This window comes from Natator depressus, chromosome 19 (assembly GCF_965152275.1).
Source record: "Natator depressus isolate rNatDep1 chromosome 19, rNatDep2.hap1, whole genome shotgun sequence".
In the NCBI taxonomy this organism is placed as follows: domain Eukaryota; kingdom Metazoa; phylum Chordata; order Testudines; family Cheloniidae; genus Natator; species Natator depressus.
In genome coordinates, this window is record NC_134252.1 from 14,433,538 (window position 1) to 14,456,305 (window position 22,768).

The 22,768-nt window shown below is 43.5% G+C and overlaps 1 protein-coding gene across 3 annotated transcripts in view; it reads right to left on the bottom strand.

Annotated features, from left to right (window-relative positions):
- HNRNPR (heterogeneous nuclear ribonucleoprotein R) overlaps positions 1 to 13,414 on the bottom strand; it is a 51,400-nt gene extending 37,986 nt beyond the window's left edge. Inside the window, exons 1-4 of one of the 3 annotated variants that reach the window (XM_074934540.1) lie at positions 13,229 to 13,407; positions 4,524 to 4,692; positions 2,046 to 2,164; positions 1,514 to 1,621 (exon numbers count right to left, since the gene is read on the bottom strand). In XM_074934540.1, the coding sequence (XP_074790641.1) occupies positions 1,514 to 1,621; positions 2,046 to 2,164; positions 4,524 to 4,692; positions 13,229 to 13,384 (552 nt within the window). In that variant the 5' untranslated portion in view covers positions 13,385 to 13,407. Of the gene's footprint in view, positions 1 to 1,513; positions 1,622 to 2,045; positions 2,165 to 4,523; positions 4,693 to 13,228 lie in introns of all 3 variants that reach the window. The other 2 variants (XM_074934541.1, XM_074934542.1) reach the window with 2 other exon arrangements.
- Positions 13,415 to 22,768: the final 9,354 nt, after the last annotated feature.

The window sequence follows — 22,768 nt, forward strand, 5'->3', positions numbered from 1 at the left end:
CTCCTCTTTTCCAAGCTGAAAAGTCCTAGCCTCTTTAATCTTTCCTCATATGGGACTCATTCCAAACCCCTAATCATTTTAGTTCCCCTTCTCTGAACCTTTTCTAATACCAGCATATCTTTGAGATGAGACCACATCTGCATGCAGTATTCAAGATTTGGATGTACCATGGATTTATATAAGGGCAATAAGTTATTCTCCATCCCCTTTTTAATGATTCCTAACATCCAGTTTGCTTTTCTGACTGCCGCTGCACACTGCGTGGACGTCTTCAGAGAACTATCCACGATGACGCTAAGCTCTCTTTCCTGATTAGTTGTAGCTAAATTAGCCCCCATCATATTGTATGTATAGTGGGGGTTATTTTTTCCAATGTGCATTACTTTACATTTGTCCACATTAAATTTTATTTGCCATTTTGTTGCCCAATCAGTTAGTTTTGTGAGATCTTTTTGAAGCTCTTCACAGTCTGCTTTGGTCTTAACTATCTTGAGCATTTTAGTATCATCTGCAAACTTTGCCACCTCACTGTTTACCCCTTTCTCCAGATCATTTATGAAAAAGTTGAATAGGATTGATCCTAGGACTGAACCTTGGGGAACACCAATAGTTACCCCTCTCCATTTTGAAAATTTACAATTTATTCCTACCCTTTGTTCCCTGTCTTTTAACCAGTTGTCAATCCATGAAAGGATCTTCCCTCTTATCCCATGACAACTTAATATACATAAGAGCCTTTGGTGAGGGACCTTGTCAAAGGCTTCCTGGAAATTTAAGTACACTATGTCCACTGGATCCCCCTTGTCCACATGTTTGTTGACCCCCACAAAGAACTCTAATAGATTAGTAAGACATGATCTCCCTTTACAGAAACCATGCTGACTTTTGCACAACAAATATAGTTGTATATTGCATGCCACCCTTACTTCTGCCAGCAGCTGCCACTCTCCCACTGCCCAGCTCTGAGGGTGGTGTCGCCATCAGCAGCAGCGCAGAAGTAAAGATGGCATAGAACTTACAACTGTATGAACATATCCACGAAATTTGCACTTTACGTCCTGCTCAACCTGCAAAAAGTGTGATTTTTCCACAATTTAAGTAGACCCCTATTCATAACAGTTGCTTAAGATGTGTGCTATGTTTATTTCCAAGTTTCCAAAAAAATATCTATATTACCACAAAATTTGATGGAAAAAAGTCAGTCAGGCATGCTCTCTTCAGACAGGCCTCAGTCTAGTCGTTCAAATTTACATACTTACAGTAACCAAAGTTTCAAATCAAGTATTTAATTTAAAACACCTGCTAGTTTACTAGTGGAAGCATGCCTCTTAAGTATTTGTCTGATGTGCATTTCCTGACAGTATCAGAGTGGAAAGCTTCCAAACAGTGTTGTATGCTACTTCAGTGTATTGAAGAGGATTTATGAGCATACTCAGATTTACCTAGTCTCTTTCTAGAGACAAATATACCTGCTCCTCCATTACAGCTTAATTTTTATATCTAAATACATTACCTTAATCTTTGCTTCATCTGGTCCCTTTGTTGACTCTTGTACTTTGCTTCCTTGTTTCTCTCTCTGCCTGTAGGTCTTCATAACTCCACATAAAAATGCACTTTTGTTCTGTAGACACAATTTATAAAGTAATTCAATTGGAGCGTATTATAAAAAGCCATCTAAAGCCACTGGATCTTACACATCACAAAAGCCAATGTGTCATGTTAAGGATTCCTTTGGCATTTTGGTTATTACATTAAGAACATCCCAGCTGATGTAAATTATCAGAACAAACTGATGATTGTTAAAGACAGTAAGGCTCCAGCTAGCACTAACAGGTCACACATTCACTCAATATATAGTGCTCATTCTAGCATTAGAGGCTTTTGCCTTGTACTCAAAATACCAATATCAAAGATATATGCCAAACTTCCAATTTGGGTTTGAAACATTAGAACACTGCAACATCAAGTATTTGCTTTACGGGAACTCAGAAGTGCCCAAACACCATTACACTTATCTGCTCACACTTCTGGAGCTCTCACCTTACCTGTACATGCGACAGGTCACTTTCTTTAAACTGCTGTAATACAGAGAGGGCGCCTTCTTCATTAAATTCCCTAAGAGCATCAATTGCTCTCTCATCAAGATCGACATAAGCTACCAACCCTAAAAAGTTAAAGATAGAAAAGTTACAGATTTCTGTTTAATTATACAAAAGCAAGATGGCTAACAACTAAGCTATTTGCTTTTAAAACAAGCAACAGTTATGCTGCATATTAGTAAATAGAATTATGCATTATTTAATATTAACTACATACTCCTACACAAGTATATGAAAGGATATGGGTATACGAATGAAAAAGTTAAGAAATTAAAATGTATATACCTAGGCACTACAGTAAACTAAGTGCAATATTAAACCAAGAGTAATAGTTTCAGAAGCTTTGGAAATCCAATCTGCTGCAAAAAAACAATGCTACATACCAGGGTTTGAAATAATTAAAACTCTGGCTCATATTTCCAACAGATCTGTGAACCCAAAGCTTTAAGTTTCCTTTCTTTGAATGGAGCCATTCTAAAATACACTGACAGGGAAGCATTGCCTATACCTTACTCACTTGCCTGTACCCTACCCATAATGAAAAGGGAGCCAACTGACTGAGGACCTGAGCCACTTATAGCCACCTCCCACCTCACCTCAAAAAGCATTAAAGATAGAACAATTTGTTGACTTCTTGAAGTAGGTGGGAAGAGTGGAGATTACAGTGGATTTTCCACTTGGGAAAGTACAAAAAAACATTTTGACCCACCCACGGTTTTTAGTATCCAGAAAGACATTTCGAGCCCTGCTATGTACCCCAAGTACACTATTAGCAGCTGTACAGGTACAGACCCAAAGACAGTGGACCAGTTCTGAATCGCATGTTATTTTCAAATTATTTAGAAGTTTTTCCTCTCTTTGGAATATCAGTGGTTTTATGGAAGCTGTGGAGTGCTGCCAGTTACAGACAAAGATTACATTTTCCAAGAAACCTGCTGATATTTAACAGACTTCAGTGTGAATCCACATATAGAACTCCTCAACACTGAACATTCTGGAATTTAAAATTACTGCACACTCCTTAATCTCCACTGGAGTTCAAAAACACAATAGCACAGAGCACAAAGACTGCATTTCAGAAATGATCCTGCATATTGGAAGGCACCTGTATCATTCACAAGTGAAAAGACTGAGCAGATTAAAAAATCGCAAAGTACATCCCCAAATTTGGCTGTGGCATCAAAAGAAACTAATAGAGCTGATAAAACCCTGCATAGTGTAGAACATCTTCAGTTGGTATTAAGGAAATTTGAACAAATGTGTTTTCAAAAGTTACCCATGCAATGAAGTCATACTAGCTAGTCAATTTCTGGGTTAAAATACTCTTACTTGAGAACTCCTCACAACACAATTGCAACACCTTCTAGACTAGAGTCCTAGAAGTCCCTTGCCCAGCCATCTACATCTATCCTCAAGCCATGATGTGGATATTATCATAACCCACACTTAGAGAAATGCATCTCTAAGCAAATAAAAGCTGGTAAAAACTCACTGAACTGACTTCCAAAAGAGATTGCCCACACAAGCCAGAATATCAACATACTGAAGATGGATAAGGTATTATTTTGAACTGCCTTCACTTGGTTTGTGGAATTTTTAGACTGTTTAAAAGGAGAAACTGGCATCTTGTCACTGAGATATTCAGGTAAGTGCATGAAGCAGTTCCATTTATGTCTCTAAATCTGTTCAAAGAACACTCTAAAGAGGAAGAGGAAGTTTCCATTTATAAGACCAAAATAATGGAGGGAAATTATCCTCCCCCCTCCCCCCTCCCCAGAAAACAAAAAACAAAAACAAAAAAAACCACCTCTTCCTGCAAAGGGACCCGTTCTTGCTAGGATTTCCAGAGACTATATTATTCAATTTGCTGAATAGCTTACTCCTGGACTTGTGTTAAAATGCAGTTAGAGTGAAAACTTCAGTGTAATGACTGACATGGATTCAACTGTTCAGCTGGAACTAGACAGAACATAAAATCCATAGGCAGACTGGAGTTCAAATGTTGTCCCAGTCAAGACAAGCTAGTTGCTTTCCCCACTGAGCCATCTACTCAGCCCTTAAGTGTTCTAAGAGTCACTGTGAGGAGCTGACAGTAGAAAAGTAAAAGCGAAGTGATGACTATTTGGATTAAGAAAAATGTGCAGTTTAGTATGCTGGAACATACATCTTTACTTGTGAAAGTCTAAGACAAACTGATGCACTGTCTCCTGAAGGAACTAGGATGTCATTCAACACTAAGGATGATTCCAATAATTAAAAAGTCAGTGTCAAACCCAATTTGCCTTCAGGGAAGTGAAAGTAGCAATACATTCAGAGCTACACAGATCAAACACAGTGAGAATTTTTAAACCTTAATCTATAAAATTTGAAAATGGTATGCCCTCACTTTCATAACCAATCAGAAACAAGAAATGTATATTATACCTGTCTGAAATATTTCATCAAGTCTCTCTGCCACCTTCTGTGGGAGGCCTGCCTCTATCAGTGTCTTGTAGTGTTCTGTGTGAGTTACACTGGAAGTATCCATTGGTTCTTCCTCTTCTTTTAACTGTACCGCATTACCATTCACCTGATTAGCCATTTTATTATGCTGCTGGAAAAAATTCAGGAGCTATATTACATTAAGCCAGAAATAACTAGTTTGTAGGACAATGCATGATTTATCTAAACTAATTGGTATACATGCTGCAAATGACCTGTATCAAAATCGTATTTAATGCTTTTGGGATGCAGCTGATTTAAGTTTCAATAAGTACAGTCCTGTAACATTGTGGAACATGTACATGGAAGAATTTACATTTTTAAGTACTTCATGTACATCAGATCTAAACTCAACTTTGATTGTCAGTAAGGTATCTGGTTACCATAGCAGCTGGAGTGTACTGGTGTATTACATAACACCCTGCAATTGGTGAACAATAAGCCACATCAAAACTACTGCTATTTTCATCTCCCATTCCTCTAATCTTAAAATGATTATTTCTTATGCAGGGTATCTTAACATGTCAATACGTTTGCCAACTTTCACATAGTTTCCTGGCTTGCTGTCATGCCTTCTTTCAAACCCAACTTAATGTTACATGAGAGGCCATACTCTTTTGCTCAGCATGCTTCAGAACTCAAACATGGAAAGTGCCATACTACGACATATTACCAATTTCAATCCATAGTGGTACAAATCTGAAAGTGAAAAACCACTTCAGGTAGAATGTTTTAGATTCTGCAAATTGTAGCACAACAAGATATTTTGAATGTTACTAGTTTCAAACGCAGCCATGACTGCAGCATCCTGAATTTCTCATAAGTAAAAGACTTGATGCAACAATCAGTAGAGATTGCAAGGATGTGCATTCAAAAGAGGCACAGCTACTGTCTTAGACAACTCTAATGGGCTTTGCCAAATTCACTGTACAATGTGTCTCAATTTCTCTTTTAGCCGGCCAATAGATGTTTTCACCTCAGCTTTCATGGCTGAGGTTGCAACCAACTACCTAATTAGGATTGTCAACTGTATAAGATCAGCAGAGATGCAAATGGTGCTGGGCCTTATAAGACATGAAAGAAAAGTTGATGATGCATGTATCAGCGATGGAACAGTAACTACATGAACATATGCAATATGTACTGGAATACATGATTTGAAGATGGTTCAAGAATAAACCTTTTCTAATGTTTAAGCCTCAAGATATCTAGTCAGCTACCACAGAACAACTCTCTTAAATAACTACATCCAAGACAGACAAGCAACATATCCAAAGCTTCTAAACTAAAGCCTATGCACTGCTCTGAAAATGCACCAGGGCAAATTTGCTGGCTTGAGCCAAATCATTCTTATTAGACAGACAAGAGATTCTGCAATGGATTGAGAGAACTGTGGTGACTGGGAGGGGACAAGACTCAAGTGACAGTCCCTCATGCAAGCTATACAACAAAGCCAACTTCTGCAGCTGCATGGTATACATGTATGCACTTAGACTGTTCATTCTGCTTCTTGATCAAGCCTCACATTACTTTTAAATAGAAACCATATACTATACCTTATTTGAATTTATTAAAATCACTTTAAATCATGATTTAAATCACTAGTCAGGAAGACTCGATTTAATCATGGATTTCTACATAAAAGTGTATTCTTGTTGGTTGTTATAACCTTAATACATATTCTTCACAACTCAGGGATAGAGGAGAGCCAAACTGGGTCTCTTTTACGGCCTGCTGCCATTATAGGTTTTCCCTTCTAATGAGAGAATGGTGTGGTAGATCTCAAATCAATGAAGGCTACGCTCAAAAAGACCTCAAGACTCCTGGAATATGCTGCTCAAACAAACAGTTTCACTTTTGTTTCTACTGCCTGTCCCTCCCTTCTCACATTTATCTCAGATGTCTCCTTGTCTAGATCTAGTCCGCTCCCAACAATCTTCTATTCATTGAACATTTTGAAACTGCACTTTTAGAGAGAGGTAAGGGACTGACTCTGTGTACACAAATTTGCGGAGGGATAATAGGTTTGGAGGTCTGTTATTTCTCTCCTCTATATATTTTAAAACATTTTTGCTATTAACAAGCATGTTATCTCTAGAGACACAAATCCACAGTCTGAGAACTGCAAAACTAAGCATCTCTGATGTTATCTTCTAGACTTAGCACCGAGTCCCATTGGGTAGATAGAAAGATTAACCTAAATAATCTATACAGAAGCCCCTGGAACCCTATAAGATTGGGTCCCTAAATCCATGAACTATTGGAGCTCATTTACAAAAATGTTTCTCATACCATAGAATTAGAATTTATAATCCTTATTCCATGATAGTTTTAATTAAGACACATTATAACTCATCTTTAGATAGGTTTTTTCCCCCTCTAAAAGCATTTCATCAAAAAAATCTGATTTAAATTAAAAAAAAATCAGATTTCTGGTTTTTTAAAAAAATTGTTTATCCACCCTGATTTAAAGTGACAATATTACTGTACAAAACATGTCAACAGAACCATGCTTATTCACCTCTACACACAATATTCACCAAACTCACATTATATTAAATCCCAAAACATTACTGCAATGTTAAGTTTGTGCAGTGAATTACACAAAAGTTAATAAATGCTAAATTAAGGCTAGAAATTTGCTCGTTAGGTATCTTTAGAAGCCACCCCTGCCCCCCCCCCCCAATAACTTGAAATAGTTTTAAAAAATTGTTTCAGGTACCATATCAGCCTTTGAGTCTTGTCTCTTCTCCCCCAACACCCCAACCCCTTTGCCAGTTTTTGTAGCTTGACAATCATTTTACTTTACTTTCTCTCACTTGTAGGGTTTTGCACAAGAAAATACAGGGAAAGTGTGAAACGGATTACACAAAATAAACAAGTGAAATAGACAAATAGCCTCAACTACAGTAATTGTTTTACCTCTAACAGTAAAAATGTTCCTAAGTGAGTAGTTTAAATTGATGTCCCTTTAAGAGGCTTTTCTTAAAGCTGGATTAACACTTCAAATGTCATTTTCACACAGTATTCAACTCTCTCCTGATGGAAGATGTTAAGACTTTAGTCATGTTCTCAAGCTTACCTAAAACTTGTGCTGAGAATTATTGGCTGTACACTTTTAGCTGCAAACTTAATGCATTTGCAGTTCCACAGCTAAAGCTTCTCATAAGCTATGAAGTATTACTTTTGTAACCTAATAGTATGAAATATTTAGTGTCACTATCAGCTTAGTATTTATATAGGAGTGTACAATCCAATAAGTTTTTGCTACAGTATTACTCTAATGCAGAATGCACTTTTAGTATGAATTTTAAGCCTATTTTACTTCACTTCATCTAAGTCAAGTGTATTCTTCATGCTATACATGTTTATCTTTGTAAAAAAAACTTGAGAATTAGTATGAGATCACATAATTTAGGACTACTGTAATGCATGTGCACAAACCAGCAAAGTTAAGATTATTCATCCTTAACTATGCATTTCCTGTCATGTGTCTAACTGCAAACTCTTCTTTAAGTGTGGTTCTACTCTGAAACATGAAGGTATTATGGTAGGAGTAATTTGTGTCTCAGTGATTTCCAGATGAACATGCACACCATTCCAATCACAAGCAGAGATCCCCCCCCCCCCCCATCAGCTAGTTTTGCAAACTCAGATCAGAATCTGAGTGTTAAAATGGTGATTTTTCCTCCATGCTTCACCAACACACAAGCCAAATCATATCCCCTGCAACACCCCTTATGACCCCATTGCCTTCAATGGGGCTGCACAGGTATAACTGGAATTCAAGAGTCATACTGATGCACAAAGAGGAAGGTAATCCAGCTCTCTTCCTCTTAGCTGTCTCAGCTATGCAAAGACACCAGAAGTAAACACCAGTACAATTTCTTTGTCACCAAAGAAAGTTAATTGAATATGCTAAGATCAGTTGATTAAGAAGGTAACATGTTTACTTTCATTATTCAGACTAGAAAAGAACTTTGAAGTGAAGCAAGTTTGAAAAAGGAGGAGAGATGTTGGAGTTTGCACGTGGATCATGCCCATGACATGGCTGGTTGGTAGTTTGAGCCATACGTGAAAGCACAAAATGCACATATAAAACTGATTAGGTACACATACAGAAATTGTACAACCCAAGTTTCAGGAGGACAGGGAGATTCTTTAACCCAGTTGTATGCAAAGAGTATAGATACACTTCCAGAAGGATCATTTACTTTGCTATGCGTGAAATATGTAGAATGTGCAAAGACAGGTGGACTTCAGGATGCGCATACGTATAAAGATGTGCCTATTAAGCAAGCAACAGTATATAAAGTTTGGGAGCAACTGTAGATTGTAAGTGTGGATGTTTTGTGTAGAATCCATATTGGTGTCCAGGCCATTACCTAACTGCACCATTTTGAAGTTGCAGAATGGTGTTTTACGTAAGACTCCATATTGGCACTGCCAACTGTGCAACTGAAGACAGCACTGTATAATTTTTGTTGAGTTACTTGCCCACCCATATCTCAAAGTCAAAGTAATTAATCCTCACTGAGGTCTAGCCACATGCAAAGTTGGAACTCTGGGTGTTATTTAGTTACCTGATGTGGGGGAGGAGTTATGCGCAAGTAATTCAAGTAGTCAAACCTGCACTTTCCTCACCAAAATAGTTCTCTTTTAGTATAAATCCCACTACAAGATGATACAGCTGCTGAGAACATGGACTTGTTCCGGACTGCTATTCAGCTTGCTACAACAGTTATGCTACCATGAAGCAGCAAAGCTGTACATAATCAACTTTAAAGTACAGCAGGCATAACTAAAAACCTTATGGATATTCTGCACTGAGCCTGCACCAAAGCCATTTCAAAGGGCTTGTCTCCACTTACTGGTGGACCGATGCTGTGGCGCTCAATCCAGGGATCAATTTATTGAGTCTAGTGAAGACCCACTAAATCAACCGCCGATCGCTGTCCTGTCGACTCCGGTTCTCCACCAGGATGAGAAGCATAAGATAAGTCGACGGGAGAAACTCCCATCGACCCAGCATGGTGTAGACACCAAAGTAAGTCGATCTAAGATACGTCGATTCCAGCTATGTTATTCACATAGCTGGAGTTGCATAATTTAGGTTGATTTAGCCCCATAGTGTAGACCTGCCCTAAATTACTTATTTTAATCTCCCCACCATCACCACCTACTAGACAGCTAGTGCCTCATTGGAGGTTTAAAAACATTACATTGATAAATCAAAATGGCTGAACTTCAAAATGTTCAATGTATCAAAAAAGGGTTTTTTTGAAACTGAAAAATTACATCCTACCCCAGTAGCTTTACTGAAGCACAGCAGAACAGATTTATCCCTCCCTTCACCCAAAAAAGTTACCTTCAGTCTAAGATCATGTTTCAGAGTAGCAGCCGTGTTAGTCTTTAAGGTGCCACAAATACTCCTGTTCTTTTTGCGGATACAGACTAACAAATTTATTAGAACATAAGCTTTTGTGGGCTACAGCCCACTTCATCGGATGCATAGAATGGAACATATAGTAAGAAGATATATATAATATATTCACATACAGAGAAGGTGGAAGTTGCCATACAAACAGTAAGAGGCTAATTAATAGATTCAATATGTGTAATGACCCAGCCACTAAGTGGCTGGGTCATTACACATATTGAATCTATTACCCCATGTTAAGTATCCTCACACCTTCTTGTGAACTGTCTAAATGGGCCATCCTGATTCTCACTACAAAAGATTTTCTTCCTCCTGCTGATAATAGCTCATCTTAATTAAGCTCTTACAGTTTGTATGGCAACTTCCACCTTCTCTGTATGTATGTGTATTATATATATTTTCTTACTATATGTTCCATTCTATGCATCCGATGAAGTGGGCTGTAGCCCACAAAAGCTTATGCTCTAATAAATTTGTTAGTCTCTAAGGTGCCACAAGTACTCCTTTCTAAGATCATGGACAGTTCAAATCCAAAAGAAGAATTTAAGAAAGATGTGAGGGAATGCAAGGGTTTATAATGGAAGTTGAACAGAGACTTGAATTACTGAAGAACCTCACTAGCCCACACTTCCGACTGGCAATCCAGAAGAAAGTTTTGCAAGTTCCACACACGCCAAAAAAAACCTAACTATAATGCATCAGTTTACCTTAAGTCAGTGGTTTTCAACCTTGGTCCAGGACCCAAGGGGCCCGCAGATTATGTCTAAGATTTCCAAATGGGTCAACACCTTCAACTGAAATGTAGGGGGTCCACAAAATGAAAAAAAGGTTGAAAACCACTGCCTTAAGCAATACTTGTGATACAAATGAGTAGTTATTTATGACAGTTTCAATTATATAAGATATACTACAAAACATTAATTAGCGTAAAAGTAGTGAACAAGCTACAGGACTACGTTTTTGCTCTGAAGTTACTGCCTTCATGCAAATTAAGAGCTTTGCAGATTACCAAGGTCCTAAAGTCTAACTTCTAGTACAGTAAACACAATTGTTACAATGAGTATTTAACACATCCACCCCTCCAGACCAGCTATTCTTAACCTTTCCCATAAAATGACCTCATGATATGGGAAAGCATAGGGACACCTCCCCCACATCTAGAGGGAGGTCATTACAACCCCAAGTTGAGAGGCTATGCTCAAGAGTATCTATATAGATGTATAATACCCTGTCATCATGGTATGAATGCCAAAGGCTGTAACTTCACTGCAGAATTAACTCATATTACATTATCTACATTTGAGTCAACACCCCTCCAGTTGCAAGAAACTTCTTATGTCAATTGGAGGGTTTCTACCAGTGACCTTGCACTGGGGGTTATGTCAGTTTAACCACACTGCTCAGGGGTATGGACTTTTTTTTACACCTCTAAGCGACAGTTATACCGACCTAATTTCCTAGTATATATCAGGCTTCGGTGATTGTACTAGCAGCTGACAAATTGTGCTAACCCCCAACTCCATCCCACAAAAGGGTCAGCCAACTCAAGTTACAAACAGGACCACACCAAGTTAAGGGTTTGGGTGTGGAAGGGACTAAAGTTAGGAACAATACTTGAGTTATCACTCAAATTAACTCTGCAGTGAAGACATGCCCTAACATCCATGAATTTATCTTCCAAAAAGGACACTTCAGTTCTCGATCTGTAAAACAGAGGTAATAATCATTTATCTACCACACAGTTTTCAGACAGTGATACTGCCAGAATAAATCCAGTATTACTGTGATTCACATCATAACTACCTAGACAGACACTTGAGTAGGGATGTTAAATACTCTTAGGAAACACAGCTTTTAGAATAAAAAGGTTAAGTAGAATTTTGCTAGTCTGCAAACCCTATAATTTACACAGAAAAGCCAGTCACTTCACAGAAAGGATTAAAAAAGCACTGTAGTTCGAAATTACAGAAACTTTTTTACTCCTACAAAATATACTGTGTATGACACTAGTAACCGTTCTGTAATACATCACAAATAGGACTCCAAAATGTTTATGTGGCCCTCACAATGCTCTCCACAGCACAAAAGTATCAAAGCTGCTGGAATCTTCTTGCTCAGTAGTCGGAGAGAAGACAAAAAGATACAAAGAAAAGTCTAAGCAACTTCCTCTAAATAAACCTATGTTGAACCACAGGCCAAGTAGGGTAACTGGCTACATTCACAGAGTAATGGATAACAAGGCCACTAACATACAGTAACTAAATCCACTTTAAAAGCCTGTATTTTTATTCAAAATGGTACTGAACAGAAGTTTGGTAAAGTTTACAACAGAAAATGCAATTTCACAGTGATCAGGTCCTAGAGAATTTTCTCTCTCTCACACACTAAGTAAGATTTACCATCTAGAACGAAATAGGTAAGTGGTAACCTAAATTATTTTAAATAGGTTTAATGTAAAATTTAGCTTACTAAAACCCACACTAGCAGAATACTTCCTACGGGTGGTTTTACAGAGAACAGGTGTGTCGTCGTCGCCACCCTCATGGCAATACAGATCAATCCGCATTTAGGCAAGAGGTTTCCTAGCCAACCCACGCACACGGGGCAGGGAAGGGAAGGGGTCTCCCGGGGCCAGCAGCCACGGGGCTCTGCCTGCAGGCAGCTTCCCCGAGCGGCCCTGCAGCGGCACAGGCTGCGGAGGGAGCGGGCTGCGCCTCGCCCACAGCGGCTATAACGCAAGGCGGCCGGCGCGAAGCCTCGCACGGAGCAGGAGCCAGCGCCCGCCTCTCGCCACCCGCAGGCAGCAGCCAGTCCACGTGGTGGAGCGGAGCGGGCCAGTCTCCCGCCACCCGCGCCGCCAGGCCGGGCCCGCACGCAAAGCGCCCCCCGCCGCCGGCAAGCAGCCGCCCACCCGCCACGGCGGGCCCCGCGCCCCGCCAGCGAAGCCGACGCCGCGCGCGCTGCTGGCCTCCCCAGCCGCCCCCTCCCCGGCCTCCCCAGCCAGGTGCCCGAAGGCGCCTCTGCGAGCGCGGCCTGCGGCCCCCGCCTTCCACAAGGCCCCGGTCCCGCCTCCTCTCGCGCCGGGCCTCGCTACCGCGCCGGGCTCCCCATGCGGGGCGCAGGCCCGGCCGCGGACTCTCCGTCTCAGAGCGCGGCAGCCCGGCTCTCCGCCCCCCCGCGGCGGCGGCGGCCTCCCCCCGACACTCACCGGAGCGCGGCCTGCGCGGCGCGGCTGAGGCCTGAGCAGCGACTGCAAATGGCGCCCGCGCACTTCCTCTCTCCTCATGGACGGCGGCGCGACCCCGGCAACACGCGGGGTTTCCCGGAACTGCTTCCAGGGATCCCGGCATTCGCCAATCAGCATATTGGGCGTCAGACGAGCACCGTTCGAAACCTATGAGAGGTGGGAGGCGGGACACCGTTATTCCCTCCGGCCAATTGGAGAAAACAGCGAGCCCTGCCGCGCAGAGCTGGGGGATTTAACGCGGCAGCTGCGTCCTCCCGCCGCCGGGCCAAACAAAGGGAGGGCGAGCCGGGCCGGGCCGGGCCCCGCCCCTTCGAGTCTCCAGAGCTGGGCGGGGCCGCCGCTGGCGGAGCGGGCCGCGGCCTCGGGCCGGCCGGGGGGTCTGGCGAGGCCGCCCCGCGGGGCCTTTGCCCCGCCCGCTTTCCCGCTCCTGGCTCACCGAGGACGCGCCACCGCCCCGCTCCTCGCAGCGGCGGGTCTGTCCGGGCGGCCGGGCCCCGCTCAGGCGGTTCCCCCGGCTGAGCGCACCCGCGTTCCAGCCTCGCCCGCCGGTCGGGTCTCCAGGCCTTCCCGCTCCTGCGTTGCCCCTCGCTGGGCTTTCTCCAGTCCCGCCGCCTCCTTGCTGCAGCGTGGCGCCGGGCGCCGCTGAGGCCTAATCCGCGCGGAGCCGAGCGGGAGCCGCGTCTCGGGTCTTGCTAACAAAACGCCGGCTGACGCGGCCCAGAGTCATGGTCGCCTCTTTCGCAACAGCCGTGCACGTTTGACTCCTGTTTAGCTTGAGGTCCACTGTGACCCCCCCAGGTCCCTTCCCACAGCCCCCTGTCCCAGGCAGGCATTCCCATTCTGTCTGTGTGCAGCTTCCGAAGTGGAGTACTTTGCATTTGTCTGGATTGAGTTTCATCCTGTGTACTTCAGACCGTTTCTCCCGTTTGTCCAGATCATTTTGAATTTTAAGCCTATCTTCCAAAACACTTGCAACCCCTCCCAGCTTGGTATCATCCACAAACTTTATGTGTGTACTCTCTATGCCATTATCTAAATCATTGATAAGGATATTGAACAGATATTTGCTTCAGAGTGGCAGCCGTGTTAGTCTGTATTCGCAAAAAGAAAAGGAGGACTTGTGGCACCTTAGAGACTAACAAATTTATTTGAGCATAAGCTTTCGTGGGCTACAGCTCACTTCATCGGATGCATTCAGATATTTATTTGTCACTAGCAGTGTTCTTTGTCCTGCAGTTGTTAAGAAGTCAGTTTCATTATGTACTTGGTGCTGATATGGCTGGGCTGCAAAGGGGAAGTGAGTATTTAAGAACTGCTTTGAAGTCTGTGGAAGAACGTTAAGGGCTTGGCTACACTTACAGTGGAGCAGCGGCACTGGGGCTGCTGCGGTGCTGTAGCAGTTAGTGAAGATGTCACCTCTGCAGAAGTTAATCCACCTCTGTCAGGGTTCCCTCCCCACTCTGAGCTCTAGGGTACAGATACGGGGACCCACATGAAAGACCCCCTAAGCTTATCTCTACCAGCTTTGTTTAAAAACTTCCCCAAAGCACAAATTCTTCCTTGTCCTTGGAACGGTATCGCTGCCACCACCAAGTAAGTTAGACAAAGATTTAGGAAGAGGACCACTTGGAGTTCCTGTTTCCCCAAAATATCCCCCCAAGTCCCTTCACCCCCTTTCCTGGGGAGGCTTGAGAGTAAACAAGGGGAGCACCGACCAGCCTCTTGGGTTTTTAGGACACTAAAAACCAATCCGGTTCTTAAAAGCAGAACTTAATCAATGTGTTTTTTTCAAATTAGTCAATGAATACATTTTTATAACAATTAACAGTCTCAACCCATGTTGATAATTTGTATTGCCATAACCATAGGTGACTAGTTTCTCTATATCGTTCATGGCTGTGACTCAGACCTGAAAGCTATCTCCTTATAGACATCATAGTGGGGGACTATCAAATAATTAAAGATTATATAACAGATACAAAGGGTGCAAATTTAGGATTGGATGGGAAACCTTAATTCTAGTATTTTTAACTACTGAGTATTTGACTTTTGCAATTTTTAAAAGTTCTCAATATAATTGGCAAAGGGCTCTGTGGCACATTATAGACTAACAGACGTATTGGAGTATAAGCTTTCGTGGGTGAATACCCACTTCGTCGGATGCAAGTAGAATTTATATGTAACTTTCTAGGTTTTTCTTCATTTTTAAAGAAAAACACATTTTATCATGTGCAACTATAACAACTTCTCACCTATAGGTCAACGGTAGGATTACGCTTTTACCACTATAGCACAAGCCTCTACTGCTTGAGCTAAAGGACTCATTACATTAGCTTGCAGAAGCAGTGGCTGTTGTTCTCTTTAACCAGCCATTAGAGGGGATGCAAAATGCAAAGTAACCAGGTGTGTGGGTTACACAAACACTGAAACATTGGGTTATGTAAGCAAGAGGAGACCTATTTTACAGGCAGCATACATAGCGTGCATAGTTTTTCCAGGTTCTTTTTGAGAAACAGTGTAAGTAAATGGCTGAGACTTTGGTTTGTCATATTAGATACCTGCATTCTCTTCTCAGCTAGGGCAGATATTACCGTGTGCAACCGCTGTCTGTAAAATGCTTGCTTCCCTTCTAGGGAAAGTCTGGGGCCTTACAGAACTGTTTTGAAGTGCATAGTGTGACATTGCACCCCATAATGCTTTACAGAAATATGCTTATGAGTGTAAATATGACATAACTGGAATATATTGTATGCTAGCTATGCTATGTAACATATCTTTGCAAAAGTTATGATCTACTGAATATATTCATCTTATTTGTATGCATGTATCACTTTTATATCTGAAGTTATGAGCGTTGGCTCTATGCTTGTATTTAAAGTGTTTGCTGTAGGAAGCATATAAGGCAGATTTAGTCAACATAGTGTGAAAGGGGTTGTTCAAGTAATTGGGAGTACTTAACTAGCAATGGACTTTGAGAGATGCCAATCCGCATCTGAGCTTTCCTGGGAATGTTCAAACTAACATGTAAACAATGGCGTCAGCTGAATCATGCATAGATGTGGGACTTGCCCAGGTGCTACAGCCTCATCTTGTTGCTGTGATTCTGCACAGGAGAACAAAGGGGTTTCTGCCCACAAGAGAGAGAATATAAAAGGCCCTGGAAGCCTCTCCATTTTGTCTTCAGCTGGCTCAAGAGATGGTCTCTCCACCCCCAAAGACATGCCTGAAAGAAACTGGAACAAAGGACAGTAACTATGGGGGTGTGAGTGATTACTGGTCCCAGACTAGGAAGGAGTCTAGTCTGTGAAAGAAGCTTATTGGAACATCTCTGAGGGTGAGATTTACCTGCATTTGGTTTCCTACTGTATTAGGCTTAGACTTGCGTGTTTTTGTTTTATTTTGCTTGGTAATTTACTTTGTTCTGTCTGTAATTACTTGGAACCACTTAAATCCTACTTTTTAAAATTAATAAAATCATTTTTTGCTTATTCATTAACCTAGAGCAACTAATGAATACTTGGGGGAGCAAACAGCTGTGCATATCTCTCTATCAGTGTTATAGAGGGTGGACAATTTATGAGTTTACCCTGTATAAGCTTTATACAGAGTAAAACAGATTTATTTAGGGTTTGGACCCCATTGGGAACAGGAGCACTTTCTAAGCCGTTTTCTGTTAAGTTTGCAGCTTCTGGGGGACATGGTTCAGACCTGGGTCTGTGTTTGCACCAGGCTCGTGTGTCTGGCTCAACAAGAGAGGGTACTGAAGTCCCAAGCTGCCAGGGAAAATGGGCTCAAAAGTAGTCTCAGCACATCAGGTGGCAGTCCCAAGGGGGTCTCTGTGACCCAACTCATTGCACACAGAATTATTGTAAGTTCTTTTGGGATAGGGAACATCATAGTGTGTGTTTGAACATAGCATAGAACAGTGGGGTCCTAGTCCAGGACCAAGGCTGTTTGGTGCTACCACAGTGCAATAATCCCAGCCAATGGAAAGTGTGACTTTATGGCATTCTGGTGCCCAGCCTAATGTACCTTCCCTTAGTCAAAAAGGTATTTTGATGAGCACCAGCAGGAGGCAAGGCCATTTTGTGTGTGTTCCTGTGGATAGAAAACATCATTCCCTTAGGGAAGACTTATTCAGGGCTGATGGCCCTGCATTGGTTTGTCATAGCTTCTCAGTTAAAGTCTCTCCACTAAGTGTCAAACCTCTGCTACGAAGTGGATGCTGTAATCCGCAGTAAAGGTTATAATCATAAGTGGTGTTCATAAAACAAAGTGGAATTCACAAATTGATCCAGCCTGTCACAGTATGCTTCTCAGGGAAGCCACAGAAGATGCATAAGCCTACTTGGCATGGGCTCTGACCTGCAAGGGTGGAAGTAGTCTAATGCATAGCATGATCTAATGCAGTGGTTCTCAACAGGGGGTCCCTGAACCCTTTTGGGGGGGTCATGGGGCCCCGTGACTAAAACCCAGAGCCTGAGCCCCAGCACCTCTCTTGGGGCTGAAGCCCCAATCTCTGGCACCCCCACAGGGCTGAACCTGGGAGCAGCGGGGATGAATCCCAGAGCCCCGAGCCCCACTATTCCCCACGGGGTAGAAGCCCTGAGCCCATGGGCAGAGTTGGGAGACACAGGGGTGTTGCCCCCACCCTGGAAACTACACTGCAAGAGCAGGGCAGTCCTGGGGCAGCTCCACGCGCCCCGCTCCACCTCCTTCTCTCCCCGCCCCCTGGCCAGGTCGGAGGTGGGAAGCCAGAGCCGGGCAGTGCAGGACAGTTGCTGCTCTGGCTAGTGCCGTGGCGTTCCTTTGTCTGCTGCTGGTGCAGGGGGTTGAAGCTACTCCTCAGCACCCCGTCCCCTTTGTTCAGGCAGCCAGTAAGAGCCACGGGTTGGGAACCCGGCTCCATGGCTGGCTGAGCCCTCGGGGAACAGGGACCACAGGGGAGCCCTCCCGGCACACAGCCCCTAGCTACCCCCTCCCTCCACTCCAAGCTACCTCCCTTCGAGCACACAGCCCCTAGCTACCCCCCTCCCTGCACCCTGAGCTACCCCCATCCCCACACAAAGCCTTTAGCTATCCCCTCCCTGCACCCTAAGCTACCCCTCTGCCCTCACACAGCCTCTCGCTACCCCCTCCCTGCACCCTGAGCTAGCCCCCTGCCTGCACACAGCCCTTAGGTACCCCCTCCCTGCACCCTGAGCTGCTTTCAAACTTTTTGAGCTGAGCCCCCTACCTTTGAATTATAATTTTTGTTCCCCTCCCACGTGCAACCCACACAGGGTGGGTCGCCCGCTGGGGTGAGTCAGGGGTTGGAGGTGACATTCCCTCCACGGATCCCACCATGCAGAGCTGGCTCAAGCCCCACTGGCCCCTGGCCAGCCAATGTTCCCTCTAATTTTTTTCATCCAAGTGCGGAATGAATTTTGTTATGTGCAGCACCAATGTCAAGGTAATGGGTAGACATGCACCACCAGTACAAAAAAGACCCCTAGATTAAAAAAAAATTTTTTTAAAGTTCATAGCTATGGAAGAAGAAGAAAGGAATATTAAAACAAAGGATAATTAATAAGGTGCACTGCTTAAGATGTTTATTTAATATGAAATCAGATAAAAAGAAAATTAACACTGCCCTTGAAGTACATGTATTTTATCATCCTTTCTAACAACTCAAGCTAGTAAACATACCAAAATGTAGCATACTGAAAACTGCTATATAAATAAAACAAAGACATGGCCATTAAGTGAAAGCATTAAAAATATGCACCAGAGGCCCAATTTAATAACCTACTCCTACCGTAGACCATAACTTTTCAGGGAAAGCTGCTCTCAAAAAATGAAGCATCTGCCAAAACAAGAGCATGCTACAGATTTTTGCAGTTCACAGAAATATCCCTCTTGCATGCATATTACCTGCACACACAGCTCGGCTTTAATATGCTAAACATGGGGAGCAGCACAGCATGGGGAGGAGGTGACCAGTCCTCTGTGGAGAAAGAAGTGGTTCAGGACTATTCAGAAAAGCTGGATGAGCACAAGTCCATAGGGCCGGATGCGCTGCATCCGAGAGTGCTAAAGGAGTTGGCAGATGTGATTGCAGAGCCATTGCCATTATCTTTGAAAACTCATGGCGATCTGGGGAAGTCCCGGATAATTGGAAAAAGGCTAATGTAGTGCCCATCTTTAAAAAAGGGAAGAAGGAGGATCCGGGGAACTACAGGCCAGTCAGCCCCACCTCAGTCCCTGGAAAAATTATGGAGCAGGTCCTCAAGGAATCAATTCTGAAGCACTTAGAGGAGAGGAAAGTGATCGGGAACAGTCAGCATGGATTCACCAAGGGCAAGTCATGCCTGACTAATCTAATTGCCTTCTATGATGAGATAACTGGCTCTGCGGATGAGGGGAAAGCAGTAGACATGTTATTCCTGTCTTTAGCAAAGCTTTTGACACGGTCTCCCACAGTATTCTTGCCAGCAAGTTAAAGAAGTATGGGCTGGATGAATGGACTATAAGGTGGATAGAAACCTGGCTAGATTGTCGGGCTCAACGGGTAGTGATCAATGGCTCCATGTCTAGTTGGTAGCCAGTATCAAGTGGAGTGCCCCAAGGGTCGGTCCTGGGGACAGTTTTGTTCAATATCTTCATTAATGATCTGGAGGATGGCGTGGATTGCACCCTCAGCAAGTTTGCAGATGACACTAAACTGGGAGGAGAGGTAGATACGCTGGAGGGTAGAGATAGGATCCAGAGGGACCTAGACAAATTAGAGGTCAAATTAGAGGATTGGGCCAAAAGAAATCTGATGAGGTTCAACAAGGACAAGTGCAGAGTCCTGCACTTAGGACGGAAGAATCCCATGCACTGCTACAGACTAGGGACCGAATGGCTAGGAGGAAGTTTGGCAGAAAAGGACCTAGGGGTTACAGTGGACAAGAAGCTGGATATGAGTCAACAGTGTGCCCTTTTTGCCAAGAAGGCCAATGGCATTTTGGGCTGTATAAGTAGGGGCATTGCCAGCAGATCGAGGAAAGTGATCGTTCCCCTCTATTCAACATTGGTGAGGCCTCATCTGGAGTACTGTGTCCAGTTTTTGGCCCCACACCCACACTACAAGAAGGATGTGGAAAAATTGGAAAGCGTCCAGCGGAGGACAACAAAAATGATTAGGGGACTGGAACACATGACTTATGAGGAGAGGCTGAGGGAACTGGGATTGTTTAGTCTGCAGAAGAGAAGAATGAGCGGGATTTGATAGCTGCTTTCAACTATCTGAAAGAGGGTTCCAAAGAGGATGGATCTAGACTGTTCTTAGTGGTAGCTGATGACAGAACAAGGAGTAATTGTCGCAAGTTGTAGTGGGGAAGGTTTAGGTTGGATATTAGGAAAAACTTTTTCATCAGGAGGGTGGTGAAGCACTGGAATGCATTACCTAGAGAGGTCGTGGAATCTCCTTCCTTAGAAGTTTTTAAGGTCAGGCTTGACAAAGCCCTGGCTGGGATGATTTAATTGGGGATGGGTCCTGCTTTGAGCAGGGGGTTGGACTAGGTGACCTCCTGAGGTCCCTTCCAACCCTGATATTCTATGATTCTATGAGTCAACTGGAAATTGTCATGCTGTCATCGCAAATATTAATACAATATTTTCTGATACTGGAAAGGAGAGTAAAAGGCATTCACTCAGGCTTACACAATTTCTATGGGATGTCAATTCTTAATTTGATTAATACTTCACACACATAGAACAGTAAAAATAAGTAATAAAGCAACACAGACAGAAAACAAAACCACAAACAAACAAGTGGCAACACTGAAAATATGAAGGGAAGTAAAACATCAAGTGGTTGGTTCTGTGTATTTTAAATGAGTGTTTAGGACCCACACTGTACAAGTACAAAGAACCCTGTAGAAACAGACAAAGTTAAACTTCTGGTTTCACATTGTTTGTGTCACCAATTTGTAAGCAGTGTCAGGATGAGCTCCACCCTGACATCTGGTGGTGAGGTGTGGCAAGTTGTGGAAAAAAAACTTCAGGGGCCGATCTCATTTGCATAGGCACACCCACCCCGCCTAGACTGAGGCCATAGCTGCCCAAATGGTCACTTTGGCTGCTGTGGGATCCCCAGTGTCTCTGTTATTGGGGCAGGAAGAATACATTGTTATTACCCTGATTATGGGAATTGTGCTTGGAACTGTACTTGGCCTTTTGTTATGATGGAGGGACTCACCATCAACTAAGTAGCACTCGCTAGGCAAGGGTCATGGGTTCCAAAACTGTGTGAATTGAGAGAGGGTGGGGACAAGTATTAATACTTGGTGGCATGGGCCCTTTGGTGAGGGCCTTATATGCTAATTGCACTTCCTCCTCTCTCCACTGTGGAATATCAGAGCTAATTTTGATTTCATTAGAAATCTAGTTACAGGCTGCTGAGCTCACTTTGGGCTAATAGTGCAGCAGCACTGAGGCTCCCCTACTACAAGCTGAATTCACCAAAGAGCTGAACTGACTAAGAGCTGAAATCACTGAGCGTGGTGTTAAGTAGTGGGGGAGCCTGAAGATATATCGTGGAGCAGTTTGCGGGATGGCTGGAGTGCCTTGTGGATAGGCTGGCAGAGCAGTTCGTAGGACGGTGGGAGCTGTTGGTGGGATGTGGAGCAGTTTGTGGGACGGCGGGAGCTGCTTGTGGGCCGCGGAGCGGAGTGAAGGAGTACGTGGGGCGGCTGGCGGAGCGGAGCGAAGGCCTATGGAGCTGTGGGGCGCTCAACTTCAGATCATGTAAGGTGCCTCTTACCCCCGTCCCATCTCCACCTAGGGTGGGAGGTAAAGCTCTGCAGATAAACTTTCGAACTCTGGGGCTGCCCTGACCAGGGACAGAGACTTTTGGGTCATTGGACTTTTGGGACTTTGGGTGATTTGGGGTTGCTGGACTCAAGAACCAAAGGGAAAGGGGCATGCCCCAATTTGCTTGGGGTGGGTTTTTTTTTTTTTGCTCATGGGTTGTGTTATGAATCCTGTGGGTGGTGTTTCCCCAACATAATGCCACATTGTTTCTCTCTGTTATTAAAAGGCTTTTTGCTACACTCAGACTATGTGCTTGCGAGAGAGGAAGTATTGCCTCTTGGAGGCGCCCAGCAGGGGTGGTATATATTTGTCCCAGGTCACTGGGTGGGGGCTCGAGCCGGTTTGCATTGTGTTATTGGAATGGATCCCCTAGATATTGAACCCGGCCCTTGTTGCTGCCAACTCTGACGGGCAGAAGGGTTACAAATTTAAAAACTCAGAGTAGGCTCATTAAGTTTTTACAAGCCCCTTAAGTAAACAGAGCACATTGACAAATGGCTGCGGAGTTTGCAGACAGATCCCTGCTTCAAAGAGCTTGCAAATAAAGTCTTTATCCTACAAAACACCTAGCACCAAACCTAGTGCTTGCTACTTATGAGTCAATGGGAGTACTCTGAAGAGCCAGAACTATAACATAAACAACGAGGAGTCCTTGTGGCAGCT